Genomic DNA, 15,264 nt, shown 5'->3' on the forward strand with positions numbered 1-15,264 from the left:
ATCATTTAGAAAACTGGAGCATCCTAGGAGAAAATAATGATTACATCTTATCTTCATTATCCATCATCACTCAGTTCAGTTAAAAAGAAACAAAATTAATTCTGGTTCAAGGTGGGTAAAATACCCTCATGCTATATTTAAAGTATAAAGAGCCAAAACCTTGACAAACTAAGCAATCGTAACTTTCGGGTCATAGTAGACTCACCTATTTTGTCTTGTAACTTCTCTTCTCATTCTCTTAGGAGGAATTGGACATTCTGTCATTGGATGACGCAGTGAGTCATTACACTTACGTGTGGGAGTCATACCTGTAAAGACAGAAAATGTAGAAAATTATCCTTTAAAAGATTGGAATTATTATAAGCAATATAAGTGAATGTCTTAATTTATAGAAGAGTAATTAATAAATAATACTGAGAATGATTCTTACTACTCTTGCTGACCGAACAGCTTACAAACATTTGTCAGTTAACTTGGAGGTCAAGAGTGTCTGTAATTTAAGTTCTGGATCATTCGCATGCTTTTTTCTTGTAGCTGAACTCTCTCTAATCATGAACACTACCTTCATGCAGAGAAAGATGTTAAAAGAAAGTACAATACCTAGTTTTTGCTCTATCAGTTTGAGATTCTTCTCTTGTTCATCAAGTTCCTGTTTTTTCTTCTTCATATCTGGAGTGTGAAGGTATTCCAACTGCCCGTTAAGGTCCTTGTTCACACTGCCCAACCTGCACACAGCAGTGCGGTACTGCTGAAGAAGATCTGCAAAGAAACCAAAGACATTCGATTAAAAGTACTGATATCATATCAAAGCAGTGTTTTAGAAAAGAAGAATCAGTAACACTGAGTGTTGTTATAGTAACATGTGGGAACTACTTTTAACGTTCGGTGTAAACAAATAAAATAAAAAAGCACAGTTTAGACCCCAGCACAAGACTGGTGCTTGCTAAATATTAATTTTCTTCAGCTGCTTGACTTTAATAAATTTCTGTGTCAGGAAAGTTTTCTATATAAAAGCACTCTGAATTAAATCACTCTCTCAGTCAGTGTTTACATCCTGTTTGATACTCAGTTTTCAATCTAACGCCGCAGAAATTTGTGAGAAGGGTAAGAATGCACTAAATATAGCATTATTAGAAAATCCCTGCTTCCCAGTACTGATGAACATAGTGGCAGGGCAGGAATAAAGATGCAGACGTAGAGAACGTACTTGAGGGCACGGGGGGGAGGGGAAGCTGGGATGAAGTGAGAGAGTAGCTGACATATATACACTACCAAATGTAAAATGGATGGCTAGTAGGAAGCTGCTACATAGCACAAGGAGATAAACTTGATGCTTTGTGACTTTCTAGAGGGATGGGATAGGGAGAGTGGGAGGGAGGCTCAAGAGGGAGGGGATATGGGGATATATGTATACATATAGCTGATTCACTTTGTTGTACAGCAGAAACTAACATTGTAACAACACTGTAAAGCATTTATATTCCAATAAAGATGTGAAAGAAAAAAAAAGAAAATCACTGCTTCCAACAGACATGATCACTACCTTAAACACGGCTTTCAAAAACACTCTTGGATACTTAATTTTCAGAAAGCTTAACTTGCATTACTTTGTTAAAAAACTTATTACATTGGTCAAGTTTGAGACTATTTATTGCCTGTTTGTATGATTTATTAGACACCAAAAATTAAATACATTGACTATACTTTAGTCCAGGGGTCAGCAAACTATGTAGTCTATGGGCCAAGAATGGGTTTATACAGTTTTAAATGATTACGTTCTAAATGGTTATATAAATATGTTTATAACACCCTCAATTTTGCCTCCTGGCTCACAGAGCCTAAGAAATTTACTATCTGACCCTTTGAGACTCTAGTCACACAAAGATTATCAATATTCATGGGAATGGGCATACAAACACCCAAATGTTTAATAAACATATACAGTGGGTTTACATATAAAACTGTGGAAGAAATTATTTGAGTCAGGGTACACGAGATATGAGATATTCTATACTTTAAGGGTCAATAACAGTATTTTTAAAAAACTATCAAGCATTCTGGGAATGAGTGAACAAACACACACCTGTGAACACTTATGAGAATATTCATATATTTAAATATGAATTCCATATGTGTAACTGAGTGATGACAAGGTCCTTATGTTTCTTAACTCTTTATGATTTACTGGGAACTCAAAGGTAACTAAAAATGTCTGGTTTTCTGGTTTGATAGTATTTCTAATTTCATGTTAAAGTTATGTTTTCTATATGCATAAAATTATATTTATTTTGTATGTGAATGAATTACAAAATTATGTGCAGATCCATATGTCAGGGATGCTGCCTAATTCAGAAGACGATACACAAAAATTTCAAGTCGCTAACGGTTGAAATCCTACTTCTTAACATAAGTTAGTTATGAGGTTCTTTTACCTTTTAAATACTCAAGAAAAAGTATGTTCAAAAGCTTTAACAGAACATTAAGTCAACTTGTTATTTATAAACTGAAAGATGGATTATTAAATACTTCCTATTACATGGAGCACTAATATTAAGTTCATATTTTATGCATAAGGTGGACAGAAGCAACTTAATTTAATATGCCTTAGCAATTCCCAATTTTTTGTATATGAAATGTAGTTTCTATTTACCATAGTGTCTATAAAAGTCTTTTCTAAGTCATTTAATAAAATTTTGCCAAAGAGAAAAACTAAAAATTCATATTTAATTCTGTTTATAAATGATTTTAGAACTCTAACATTATATGTTGTCTGAAAATTTGAATTATCTAGGAAAAAAATTAATGATGCTTTACTGTGAAAACAGCAAAATACTTTAAAATAAAAAATTAGGGACTTCCCTGGTGGTCCAGTGGGTAAGAATCCGCGCTCCCAATACAGGGGGCCGGGGTGCAATCCCTGGTCAGGGAACTAGATCCCACATGCATGCCACAACTACGAGTTCACATGCCGCAACAAAGACCCTGTGTGCCGCAACTAAAACACGGCACAACCTAAATAAATACATAAATATTAAAAAAAAAAAAGTTAGTGTAGCTTAAAATTAAAATAAAATTAAATTAAAAATTAGTTCATGTAAAGGGACAAAAGCTCAAATTACAGTGTGTTTATTTCTCTATGCTATGTATTAAGAAAGATATATAGATTATTTCAATGTATCCAGGGGATACATCTTTGGGAACAAATCAGAGCAGAAGTTCTCGTAAATTTTGTCACTTAATTTTTAGGTGACACATTGTTCACTGAGGCAGATCTGGAAAAATATATAGAAAAGGATAACAGAGAAGTAAATTATCTCAATTATGTAATTCAGGAAAAAACACATTTTTCTTTCTACTCTTTTGTGTCACTGTGTAAATGAACACATACACTGTCCTGAACTTGGCAAAGTTATCCTTTTTTTTTTTTTAAAACATCTTTATTGGAGTATAATTGCCTTACATATCTAACATTATGAGGTTGAAATTCCTCATCTGTAAAATGAGAACAGCAGTAAATGAAATAATTCAAGTGACAACCTTAACAATGTATGTGGGACATAATAAGCCCTCAAATAGTAACTATTATTATTCTCTTGAAAATTGCTTATTCATGTTATCCACCGATTTTTCTATTAGTCTTTGTCTTCTTTCTTGATTTTTAAAGGTTGCTTTTAATAATAAGACTATAACACCTTTGTCTACCATATATGCAATTTTCCCCAGTTTGTCATTTGCCCTTCCATTTTCTTCAAGGTGCTTTAAAATTTTTATGTAAACTTTAAAAAAATTAACTATAAAATGTTTTCTCACATGTGCCAGTACTTGTCTGTCAAAAAGCCCTTCTCTCCAAGGTGGGTGTTTCTATTTTAGATAGGCTGATCAGGGAAGTCCCTGAAGGTGTGACATTAAAGTATAGAACTGGAAGGAAAAGAATCAAGCCATGAACATATCTGGGGCAAAACCATTGTAGATAAGGGAACATTAAAATAAAAGTGTTCCTTTCAAGATTAAACTTTCTTATTTCTTTTCAACTGTGCTAAGAACTTCCTGAACACAGCTGAAGAATGGTGGTACTATAAGTTTTCTTTGCCTGTGCAATTTGGGAAATAGGTTTGTTATTAGTTTCGTAAGATGCCCTGAGTGATCTCCATATTTATCTATAGTCTGCAACAAATTTTATTTGAAATTCACTTATGAAAAACCTATACGATGGAGTTAACTTTTTGAACACTTCTTCAGGCAATGGTCTGTATAAGTTTTCTTCCTTATTTAAATCAATTTTGTTCATTTGCAATTTTCTAGAATTTAGTCCACTTTATTTGGACATGCTAAATGTATTTATAATTTTATGAAAACCTAAGAAATCTCTATATCTGAATGCATCCTTTGAGCCATTACTCCTATTGTATTTATTTTTGCCCAAAGACTGTCTTTACAAATTATATATTCAATACAAGGGTTTTCTATTTTGCAATCCATTTGGTTGTACTTGTTTCTTTCTTCTTTTTTTTTTTTTGGGTAGGAGTTTTTTATTAATTTATTTTTATTTATTTTTATTTTATTTTATTTTTGCTGTGTTGGGTCTTCGTTTCTGTGCGAGGGCTTTCTCTAGTTGTGGCAAGTGGGGGCCACTCTTCATCGCGGTGCGCGGGCCTCTCACTATCGTGGCCTCTCTTGTTGCAGAGCGCAGGCTCAGTAGTTGTGGCTCACGGGTCTAGTTGCTCCGCGGCATGTGGGATCCTCCCAGACCAGGGCCCGAACCCGTGTCCCCTGCATTAGCAGGCAGATTCTCAACCACTGCGCCACCAGGGAAGCCCTGTACTTGTTTCTTGAGATGTATTTTTTCCCATTTGAGTTGAATGGTTAATTTGTTTTTCTCATTTAATAAGAAAAGTGTTAAGCCTGTAGGTTTACATCTGATCTCAGCTGTCTTCATGCCTCCTATGTATAATGTGTAATATTCTCATTCTTTTTAATATTTAAACTTTTTTTTGACAAAATAGTTGTTTCTAAATATCCACTATTTGAGCTTACTTTGGGAGGAAAGAAATAAAGTTTTTTAGTTCTGTTACTATCCTAAGTAAATTTTGCTTTTTGTAATTTGTAGTCTCATTGTAGTTGAGTAGCAATTTGATCAACTGAATTTATGGCCATTTTTTGTGACATATTACCTTCTTACCTAAGAAGGTACTGGTATTACAACTTATTAGGTAGAAAATTCCTTGTTTTTTTACTAACGACCTGTCATGGATTAATGGTTTCTCATAACAATATTTCTGCCTCTGTATAATCAACAGTTTTAAGAAATTTGATTATATAATTTATTGCATCAAGTTAATTAACTTTTGGACCTCTAGTATGGAATATATCTGTTATCAAAATGAATCTATCTTTGTCCTTTTAGTGTCATTGCCTTGAAGTTAACTTTGACACTAATACTGTTACTTGTGATTTCGTCTATTCAATGTTTACATTTCATCTTTGTTAATTCTTTAATTTTACACTGTATTGGTGTAGAAGGGAGTTTCTTATAAAAGATATAAAGCAGTGTCATGGAGAGATTAGCCTTCAGGTACAGCTGGCTCTGGGTTTGAGTTCTGTTCTATGGCTTACGGACCATGTGGCTTCTCATGTCATTTAAATTTCCACACTTCTCTTTACTCACTTTATTTAACTTTACTTCCTGGCACATGTTAAGCACTCAATAAATGGCAGCTATTTTTAATATATCCTAGTACTAGATTTTTAAAATCTGAATGTCTTTAAATGAAAGAACTTCATGTATTCACATGTTATTCAAGGTCTTATTTCTAATCATCTTATTTTACAACATGTAAATACTCGTCTTTTTCTTCTGTTTTATGCTCTAAATTTATTTGCTCTTACTTCATTATCTCATATCAAATGCTATAATGCAAAACACGGTCTAAGCAAAATTAGAAGACACTCTGCTTTTATTTTTTTTTGCGGTACGTGGGCCTCTCACTGTTGTGGCCTCTCTCGTTGCGGAGCACAGGCTCCGGATGTGCAGACTCAGCGGCCATGGCTCACGGGCCCAGCCGCTCCGCGGCATGTGGGATCTTCCTGGACCGGGGCACGAACCCGTGTCCCCTGCATCGGCAGGCGGACTCTCAACCACTGTGCCACCAGGGAAGCCCGACACTCTGCTTTTAATTGTGCTAGTAAGCAGGCAATTTTTGTGGTGGTAGTCTAGTTCAAAATTGCTTTTTCTCTGCAAACAATCCCATGATACACAAGGAAGAGTTTCCTCAAAGCTCTGTTCTATCTGATCCTTACTATGGCTGGCTGATTCCAGAGGGAACTTCTATCTCCTAGGAGTTGCGGGCTCTGAGTCATGTTAAGAGATGCCCTTCTAGGTGAAGATGCAAGGAGCTCAGGCTGCTGAATGTCCCAGAGCCATCCTTGTTTTTGTCTTGGCTGTTTCCAATCTCCTTTGAATGTGTGATTTCCTCCACATTCTTTCCAATACATTCCTGTTTCACTTAAAAGTGGTCAGGCCTGGGCTTCCCTGGTGGCGCAGTGGTTGAGAGTTCGTCTGGCAATGAAGGGGACACCGGTTCGTGCCCCGGTCTGGGAAGATCCCACATGCTGCAGAGCGGCTGGGCCCGTGGGCCATGGCCACTAAGCCCGCACTTCCGGAGCCTGTGTTCCGCAGCGGGAGAGGCCACAACAGTGAGGGGCCCACATACCGCAAAAAAACACAAAAACAAACCAAAAAAAGTACCTTATACATATCCAGTAATCTTAAATTGTCTCATTTGATTTTTCAAACCGTTTGTCTAATATTTGAGTGCTGATTGTTGAATCATTAGTCTGTATGTGGAGTGTATCTTTGAAGATATTTATCAAGAAGAAAAAGTAACTGTTGTATTTTTTAAGTCCTTGCATTATCTGTTAACTTTACATGTTTGACAAACCAATAGGGCACAGAAATCTTTAATTATAATCTTTTCATCCCAAAGATCTATAGATAAGGCCTTACTGTTATACTGACAGTCAGATGCCCAGGTAAACTGGAAATTCTGTCAAAAATACCTGTGCATTTTTAAAGTTCCACAGGTAATTCCTTTTAGTTTGGGATCCACTGCCATAAACTGTAGTGCTGGAGTGGTAAGGGTTGAGGGTTTGTATGCTGATTCACTGCCTCTAACTAAATTGTTTTCTCTTATTTCTTAAAAGTTTGTTTAGATGTTCACTTATTTTCTATAGAGAAGACTTTTTCATGCATTCACTGCCATCATTAACAGAAGTATGAAACTCTGTATTGTTTATAATTTAAACTTTCTGTATATTATGATGTTTTGACATCTTAAAAAAAGCCTTTCTGGCTGGCGAGAATTGCCTTGCCTGGGACAAGCCAATTCTTAGAGATAGCTAAGGGTCTAGCATACCTTTTATACACAAACTAACCAATCCAGAGCCAAGCTTCCTCTATCTGGCACCTGCACCCCAAGGAGTAACATTCCTCTGCCTTAATCATCTCAGAGCCAGGTACCAGGCAACTAGCTAGAAACCACGCCTAGAGCCCAAAGACCACTGCAATTATTCAAGCAGGTCAACCCTAAACTGTTGACCTTGTCATCCCTTTGCTGCAGAGACCCCAGTAAAGGCTGTGGCTGAAGTACTCTCCTTGCTCCTGTCTTCTGCCTCCTGACCACCCTGGTGTTCTTCCATATGGCCCCTGTGTGGCAGGCTGTGCCTCCTGTCCCTAGGACCTGTGAGTATAATAAACTTTGTTTTCCTGAGCCTCTCTTGTGTCTCCTCTTGCAGCTGCACCTATCTCATAAAAGAAAATATGACATATCCTACCATCTTTCTCAATTACTATTTTAAACATTGCTGGGGGCTGAAGTAATAACACCAAACTGGATACTACCCAAATTCTTCAACAGCAGAATAATAAAGAAATAAACTGTGGTATATGTACACAGTGGGATACTATCCTGCAATTAAAATGAACTACAACTACATACACAGTGTTCAACAAAGCCAGACACACAAAAAAGCATGGATTGCATAATTCCATCTACGTAAAGTACAAAAATGGGAAAAACTAAACTATGATCTTTTAAGTCAAGAAAGTTGTTATCCTTTGGAGAGGGGGTCGGGCTGTGACTCGAAGAGCCCTGAGAAGCCTTTTGTGGGGCTGATATGTTCTATTTCTTAATACAGAAGCAGTGTTCATTTTGTGAAAAACCTGTATATTTATGAAATGTGCATTTTTCTCTATGTATATTACACTTAAAAAAATTAACAACAAAATGTGGTATATACACACAATAGAATATTATTCAGTCTTAAAAAGAAATTCTGACACATATTACAACACTGAAGCGCCCGGAGGACATTATACTAAGTGACGTAAGCCAGTCACAGAAGGGCTAAGACTCTGATTCCACATACATGAGGCGCCTACAGGAGTCAATTCACGGAGACAGAAACCTGGGCAGTTGCCAGGGGCAGGAAAAGACTTCTGAAGATTGGAGGCAGAGGAGTGTGAATGTACTTAACACTAGTGAACTGTACATGTAAAAATAATTAAGATGATAAACTTTGTTATATGTATTTTATTACAATTTACTATATATTTTTAAAGTTAACAACAAACTACTTTTTGCTGGAAAAGTAGATATCCAAGTGTATTAGAAGTATATAAAATTAAGAGCAAACAGGCTCTTAGATGATGGCCTGCAGGGGACCCTCCTATAAAGTATAAGCACTTCAGAGCACAGACGTACAGACAATTATATTGGTCAACTAGAAACAAGGGGACACAGCCTGCAGAAGGGAAAATGGGGGAGGGAGGTCACATGTCACACACACTAAAAAAGATATATCTAGATAGTTACCAACTTTGATATAAAAAGAAGTATTATGATTTGATGACATACTGGTTTCCTCAACAAGGGAATCTTTTACTTCAAGATAAGAATGAAAATATGAAGGAAAACCTACTTCCTATATACGTATTTCAAAACTATTTGGTGTAAGAAAGCTGAAAGTACTGGACAAAAACATCTTATTCATATCCGTTACTGGTTACCTTTTGATGTTAGAGTCTCGATAAACAAGGTCCAAATAAAGGGTTAAAATCAAATGAGAAATTATTAAGTACTTATTTAACCTACCTATTTGTTCCCCTAAGATCAGGCACTGTTTTGGTACTGGAGCTCCAAAGACCATTCCCCGAAGTTTATCCATTGGAGGAGCTTTATTCTGAAGGCCCCCAAACTTTCCATTACTTCGAATGCGATCTCCATCTCTGGTCAGCAGTGTAGGACAGTGTGTAATTTTAACAACCTATTGTAAGTAAATGGATATTAATTAGCGAGTCTATAAAACTTATTTCAACTGCTCTAAGAGAAATCACTTAAGGGTTCTGAGATAAGAAATGACATGATCATGGTAGTATTTTCACAAAATTAATTACCTAGTGATGTGTAAGATGACTGGGAGAAAAAACAGAGGCAGGGAGATGAATTAGACTACTTCTCAAGTGTTAGCCTGAACTAGAATAGTGACAACACAAATGGAAAAAAGTGAAATTGATGACCTGATTGATGGCTTGATTGATAAGAGGAAGGAAGAGAGAGGGACAAGCCAGAGACCTGTGTGCTTCTGAAACCCAAGGCAGTACCCAGCCTGTATCACTAGCTCAGTTTCCTTCTGTTAGACATAAGTTTTCCAGATGACCAAAGGCTAGCAAAAAGGATATTATATTAGACCGAAGAGAATACAAACTCAAAAGCAAAGGGACAAATCTTCAGAGGACAATACTATGAGTTCAGTTGCAGGAGGAAAAAGAGCTAGTGTGTTGAGAATTGGGGGAACTAGAATTATATAGTAAAACCTAAGTCATGGAAAGGGAAGTAGAAAGTGTTAGTCAAGAACTAAATTCTTCAGAGAAGTCAGAGAATAAAAGAAAAACACTAGATTTAGTATTTTATTATCTTCAAGAATATTCTTTCAAATAAAGGTCTAGGATATACAAAAATAAAACGTTCAACTTCACTGGTAACCAGAAGTGGAAGTGAAATAACTTGAAGTAGAATTCAAATGAGATATTTTCACTACTCAAAAATGTTAAAATACATACACACACACACATACATACACACACACACCACAGGATGTTGGAGAAAGGGTCTTCTTGTACTAATCTGCTCTGGGACAGCCTTTCTCAAAGCAAATGTGACAAGTGTTTAAAAGCTTAACAGTTAGGGACTTCCCTGGTGGCACAGTGCTTAAGAATCCGCCTGCCAATGCAGGGGACACGGGTTTGTGCCCTGGCCTGGGAAGATCCCACATGCCTCGGAGCAACTAAGTCTGTGTGCCACAACTACTGAGCCTGCACTCTAGAACCCGAGAGCCACAACTACTGAAGCCTACGCGCCTAGAGCCCGTGCTCCCCAGCAAAGAGAAGCCATGTCAATGAGAAGCTCATGCACCACAACAAAGAGCACCCCGTTCGCCACAACTAAAGAAAGCCCACGCACAGCAATGAAGACCCAACGCAGCCAAAAATAAATAAAATAAATATATATATTAAAAAAAAGCTTAACATTTTGCATGACCCAGCAATTCCACTTCTAAGAATATTCTGAAAAAAATCATCACAGATGTGAACAATGTGCACTGAAAACATTGTTTTAATAATGAAAAATATGAAACTTGCATGTTTCAATAAGTTACATAAATAAATTATGGCACATCCACATAATGAAACAATGCATACATTAAAAAAATGACTAAAGAAGAATAATTTAATAACATGTAAAAACACCTAATCCAATCTAATACTGTGGATTAAGTAGTTTCTGAATTATAAAAGATTAAATAAAATATAATTTTTAAAAATGAAAAGCAATAGGACATGTAATAGAAAATCATGACTAGTATTTATTCTTTTAATATAATTCCAAGGTAATTTACAGGTATTTTGCCATCAAACTGGATACTTTTATAAAATTTAAATGCAACAGAATGTCTATTTCAAGAAAATCTGTGGTGAATTCTTTGGTGAAATGAATCTTTTAGTGAAACAAACTATCACACCTTACTTTCTTAGTTTTGGTTTGGATTTGTATGTTTCCTAAAAGTGAACACTAAAAATACAGACTAAATTAATGTACTATTACCATATTATTATTATTAAATTATATAATATATAGTAAATTAAATTATTCTTATTAAATTATCAAATTTCAGGCAATGTTTTTACAGATTTATTAGTACCATCTTAAATAACAAACACACTCAAATTTCTTGTCTATTTTCTTGTTAACACACTCACTGACAGTATGAGTTACAGGCCTCTGGCAGAAGGGACAGTTTTTCAATTCTCAAATGGCATGGAAGAAAGGGGAAACGACAAGTTGCTATCTAATGGGTACAGAGTTTCAGTTTTACAAAAAGAGAGTTCTGCAGATTGGTTGTACAACAATGTGAATGTAATTAACACTACTGAACGGTACACTTAAAAATGGTTTAGATGGTACATTTTGTTATATGTATTTTACTATAATTTACCATTAAAAGAAACTTCAGTCCTCACTAGGCACTATATTAGGACAAAAAAGATCATGACAGCTTTTACAAATTCACTGAGTGAACAACAGTGCTACAGTTCTGGGCAATACTTATTCACAACTGCTGTAAGGATTAGCAAGGGATGGAATCAACAAGGGGTTGAAGTAGTATAAATGGCATGAAGAATTTAGGAAGAGAAAATGATAACAAAGACTACTGAAACCTAACAAAATCACCAAGAGATGTCATAACAGCCTTTTCTTAGAAGAGCTTTAAAACAATATTTAATAGGTGGAGTGACCTCATTAAGAACTTTGGAAGCAAATAAATCAGTATGTGCCGTTCCAGGTGTCCCCAACCCCCAAGCAGCACAGCAGAAGGTGAACAGTGGACAAGTGAGCGAAGCTTCCTCTGCCGCTCCCCATCACTCGCATTACCGCCTGGCACCATCCCCTCCCTCCCAACCCATCCCTGGAAAAACTGTCTTCCACAAAACCGGTCCCTGATGCCAAAAAGGTTGGGGACTGCTGTGCTATACCAATTATGAGGAACAAATGCTGTCTCCGCTTTTGTCACATATGCTGTTACTTAAAAAAAAATTTTTTTTGGATGTGGACCATTTTTAAAGTCTTTATTGAATTTGCTACAGTATTGCTTCTGTTTTTGGTGGGGGTTTTTTGGCCACGAGGCATGTAGGATATTAGCTCCCGGACCAGGGACTGAACCCACACCCCTGCACTGGAAGATGAAATTTTTTTTTTGGCTACATCAGGCAGGTCTTAGTTGTGGCACGTGGGCTTCTCTCTAGCTGTGGTGCGCGGGTTTCTCTCTGGTTGTGGCGTGCGGGTTTTCTCACTCTAGTTGTGGCACACAGGGTCCAGAGAGTGTGGACTCCGTAGTTTGCAGCACGCAGGCTCTCCAGTTGAGGTGTGCGGGCTTAGCTGCCCCGCAGCATGTGGGATCTTAGTTCACCGACCAGGGATCGAACAAGCTTCCTCTACATTGGAAGGCATATTCTTTACCACTGGACCAGGCAGTCCTGAAAGGTGAAATCTTAACCAATGGACTGCCAGGGAAGTCCCTCTTACTTTTTTTTGAAGCTATGGATTGGTGTCTTTCATCAGTTCTTAAAAGTTTTCAGCCATTAGTTCTTCAGGTATTACCTGTGATCCTTTTATTCTCCTCTTCTTGGCACTCTGTTTAGACTTTTAAAAAAGATTTTCTCATTCTATCCTTAGTGACTACTCAGCCTCTTTCTCTTACATTCCTTCTCTCTGGGCTGCAGTCTGGATAATTTTTCTGACCTATCTTCCAATTCACTAAATTCTCTATTAAGCTGTTAAGTCTGCCCAGTATTTAATTTTTATTATATTTTTTATTTTTAGATGCTCTATTTGACTTTTTCAAGTCTACTTGCTCTTATCTTCTTTTCAACACTTTCATTTCTTAAAATATATTATAAAATATATTAATACATATTTCAATAAATATTTAATATTTCCTAAATATTAATATTTATATATTTAAAATATACCTTAAAATATTTGCTCTTATGTTCAATATGAAAATTATTTCAGTTTTAAGATAAAGGTGACTTCTTTTAGAATTTGTGTTTGCTCTGATCAGATATCTAAGGACACTATCAGGCCAGCACCAGATGAAATCAAACTTTTACCTTGAAGTTTTTCAGACCATTCAAGTATTATGAATGCAGGTTGCAAACATACACGACAGCCGATTTGCTTATTAATGCATTCTCTAGGAAAATAGTTCTTTTTCTTTTCCACTTAGTGCTGAAGTTCAAGAAGGGCAATTTTCTTACAGTCTCTAGAAGCACTTGGAGTTGAGATGGAGGGGGCAAGTTTATTTCTTTTGTTCAGTCTTATACTAAGGGGTTTAGCCCTTTGGGGGGGTTCCAGTTTACTGGGAAAGAGGTCTTTGATCAGATTCCCTACTTTGGTATGTCTTACCCTCTGAGCCTTTCAAGGGAGTGCAAATTGATGTTCAAGTTCCATTAGTTTGACAAATGTTCTTAAAGCAAAATCTGGCTTCACTGTTATGTTTATCTCTCTGGGTTCCCACCTTCACTTAGAATTCTTACTTTCTTGCCAGTTCATACAGTAAGATATGTATCTTAATGATATATAGCCAGAACTAGCTTTTTGAAATGGCCTTTTAGTTTACCTCTGCTAGAATTTCCTTTGGCTACCCTAGCTGTCTAGTCCACCTTTGCATAACCCTCAGTGCCTAGTTAGTGCTGTGCCTAGTGATATGCTGGAGCCAGCATTTACTGGTCATGAGAACCGGGTCTCCTGAACGCCTCATTCAATGACCAAACGTAGGCAGCTGGAAGTCAGCTATGATATGAGTATTCACACTATGGAGGCTGGCAAAAGCTACAAATCAGGGTCCCACCACCCCACTCTCCAGAGCTAGTTGTTCAACATTTACTAGCACCCCACTGTGTCTCACACACACTAAGTATCCAAATAACGGACTGAACTAACTAGAATCTTCCAATTATTACCCAACTTGTTAATTCTATGCTCACTAGTAAGCTTCTCATCTTCTCCTAATAGATTCCATGTTGTCATAACACTTAATGGGTATGCTTTCTAGCCGATAATTCAGGACATACAAGCATGCTAATCACCACCTGAATACAGCAGCTCCTCCACCCACAACTGTTTTCTGGTATAGCACAGTAGAGCCATTATTAGGTTCATAAGGAACCATTCGTGAAGATGCCACATACTTTTACACAATTAGTTGTTTAATTTTCAATAATCTCACTAATTTAGCTCTCCTAAATTCAAGACACTTTTTATTTCTTCTTAACTGGGCCCAAAGAAAAACTGTTCTGACTAGTTCTATTTCTGCCATAAATTAGGACTATGACTTGATAGAGAACCATTATTTGTTTTGAACTTAAGGTTTCTCATCTAGAAAGTGAGAGTATATGATTTTTAAGGTATCCATGACTTTAGAATATACTATTTATTGGTATTGGATCATATTTTAAACTGACCTCTGTTTTCTCTTAAGTAACTCACTTTCAGCTATAATAATTTGCAAGCCTACAGTGTTTACATACATGTTTATCACCTATTTCCAAGTCCCTAACACCATATTAAATGTAATACTTCTTCTGTATCAAAGAATTCAAAGACCTCTGGATTTCAGATCCAAAGAGACCATTCCTCTACTGAAATTTTATTCTATTTCTTATTTTATTATTTTATTAAATCTTTACATCAGCCCTCTGAAAGGTGTTTCTTCACAGTAGATTGCCTTTCTTTTCTCATTAAGTAAAACTTAGAATATAGAAGGGATAATCTTTCTTAATATATACAACAGTATACAATATATTCTCCCATCTTGTTTAAATTATATAAGCTTATTTTTATTATTTTTTTTGCTTTATAACAAATTTAATCAGTTATACATACACATATGTTCCCATATCCCCTCCCTTTTGCATCTCCCTCCCACCCTCCCTATCCCACCCCTCCAGGCGGTCACAAAGTACCGAGCTGATCTCCCTGTGCTATGCGGCTGCTTCCCACTAGCTATCTACCTTGCATTTGGTAGTGTATATATGTCCATGCCGCTCTTTCACTTTGTCACAGCTTACCCTTCCCCCTCCCCATATCCTCAAGTCCATTCTCTAGTAGGTCTGTGTCTTTATTCCTGTCTTACCCCTATGTTCTTCAT

At 36.5% G+C, this 15,264-nt stretch overlaps 1 protein-coding gene across 1 annotated transcript in view; it reads right to left on the minus strand.

The window, feature by feature from the left end:
• Window positions 1–201: 201 nt before the first annotated feature.
• Window positions 202–15,264, minus strand: part of SMCHD1 (structural maintenance of chromosomes flexible hinge domain containing 1) — a gene marked incomplete at both ends in the record, with an annotated part of 126,481 nt that continues 111,418 nt past the window's right edge. The window contains 3 exons of the mRNA XM_079717929.1: window positions 202–308; window positions 601–759; window positions 9,150–9,321. Of these exons, the coding sequence (XP_079574055.1) occupies window positions 202–308; window positions 601–759; window positions 9,150–9,321 (438 nt within the window). The remainder of the gene's footprint in view (window positions 309–600; window positions 760–9,149; window positions 9,322–15,264) is intronic.

Source organism: Hyperoodon ampullatus (assembly GCF_949752795.1).
Source record: "Hyperoodon ampullatus genome assembly, chromosome: 13".
Taxonomy (NCBI): domain Eukaryota; kingdom Metazoa; phylum Chordata; class Mammalia; order Artiodactyla; family Ziphiidae; genus Hyperoodon; species Hyperoodon ampullatus.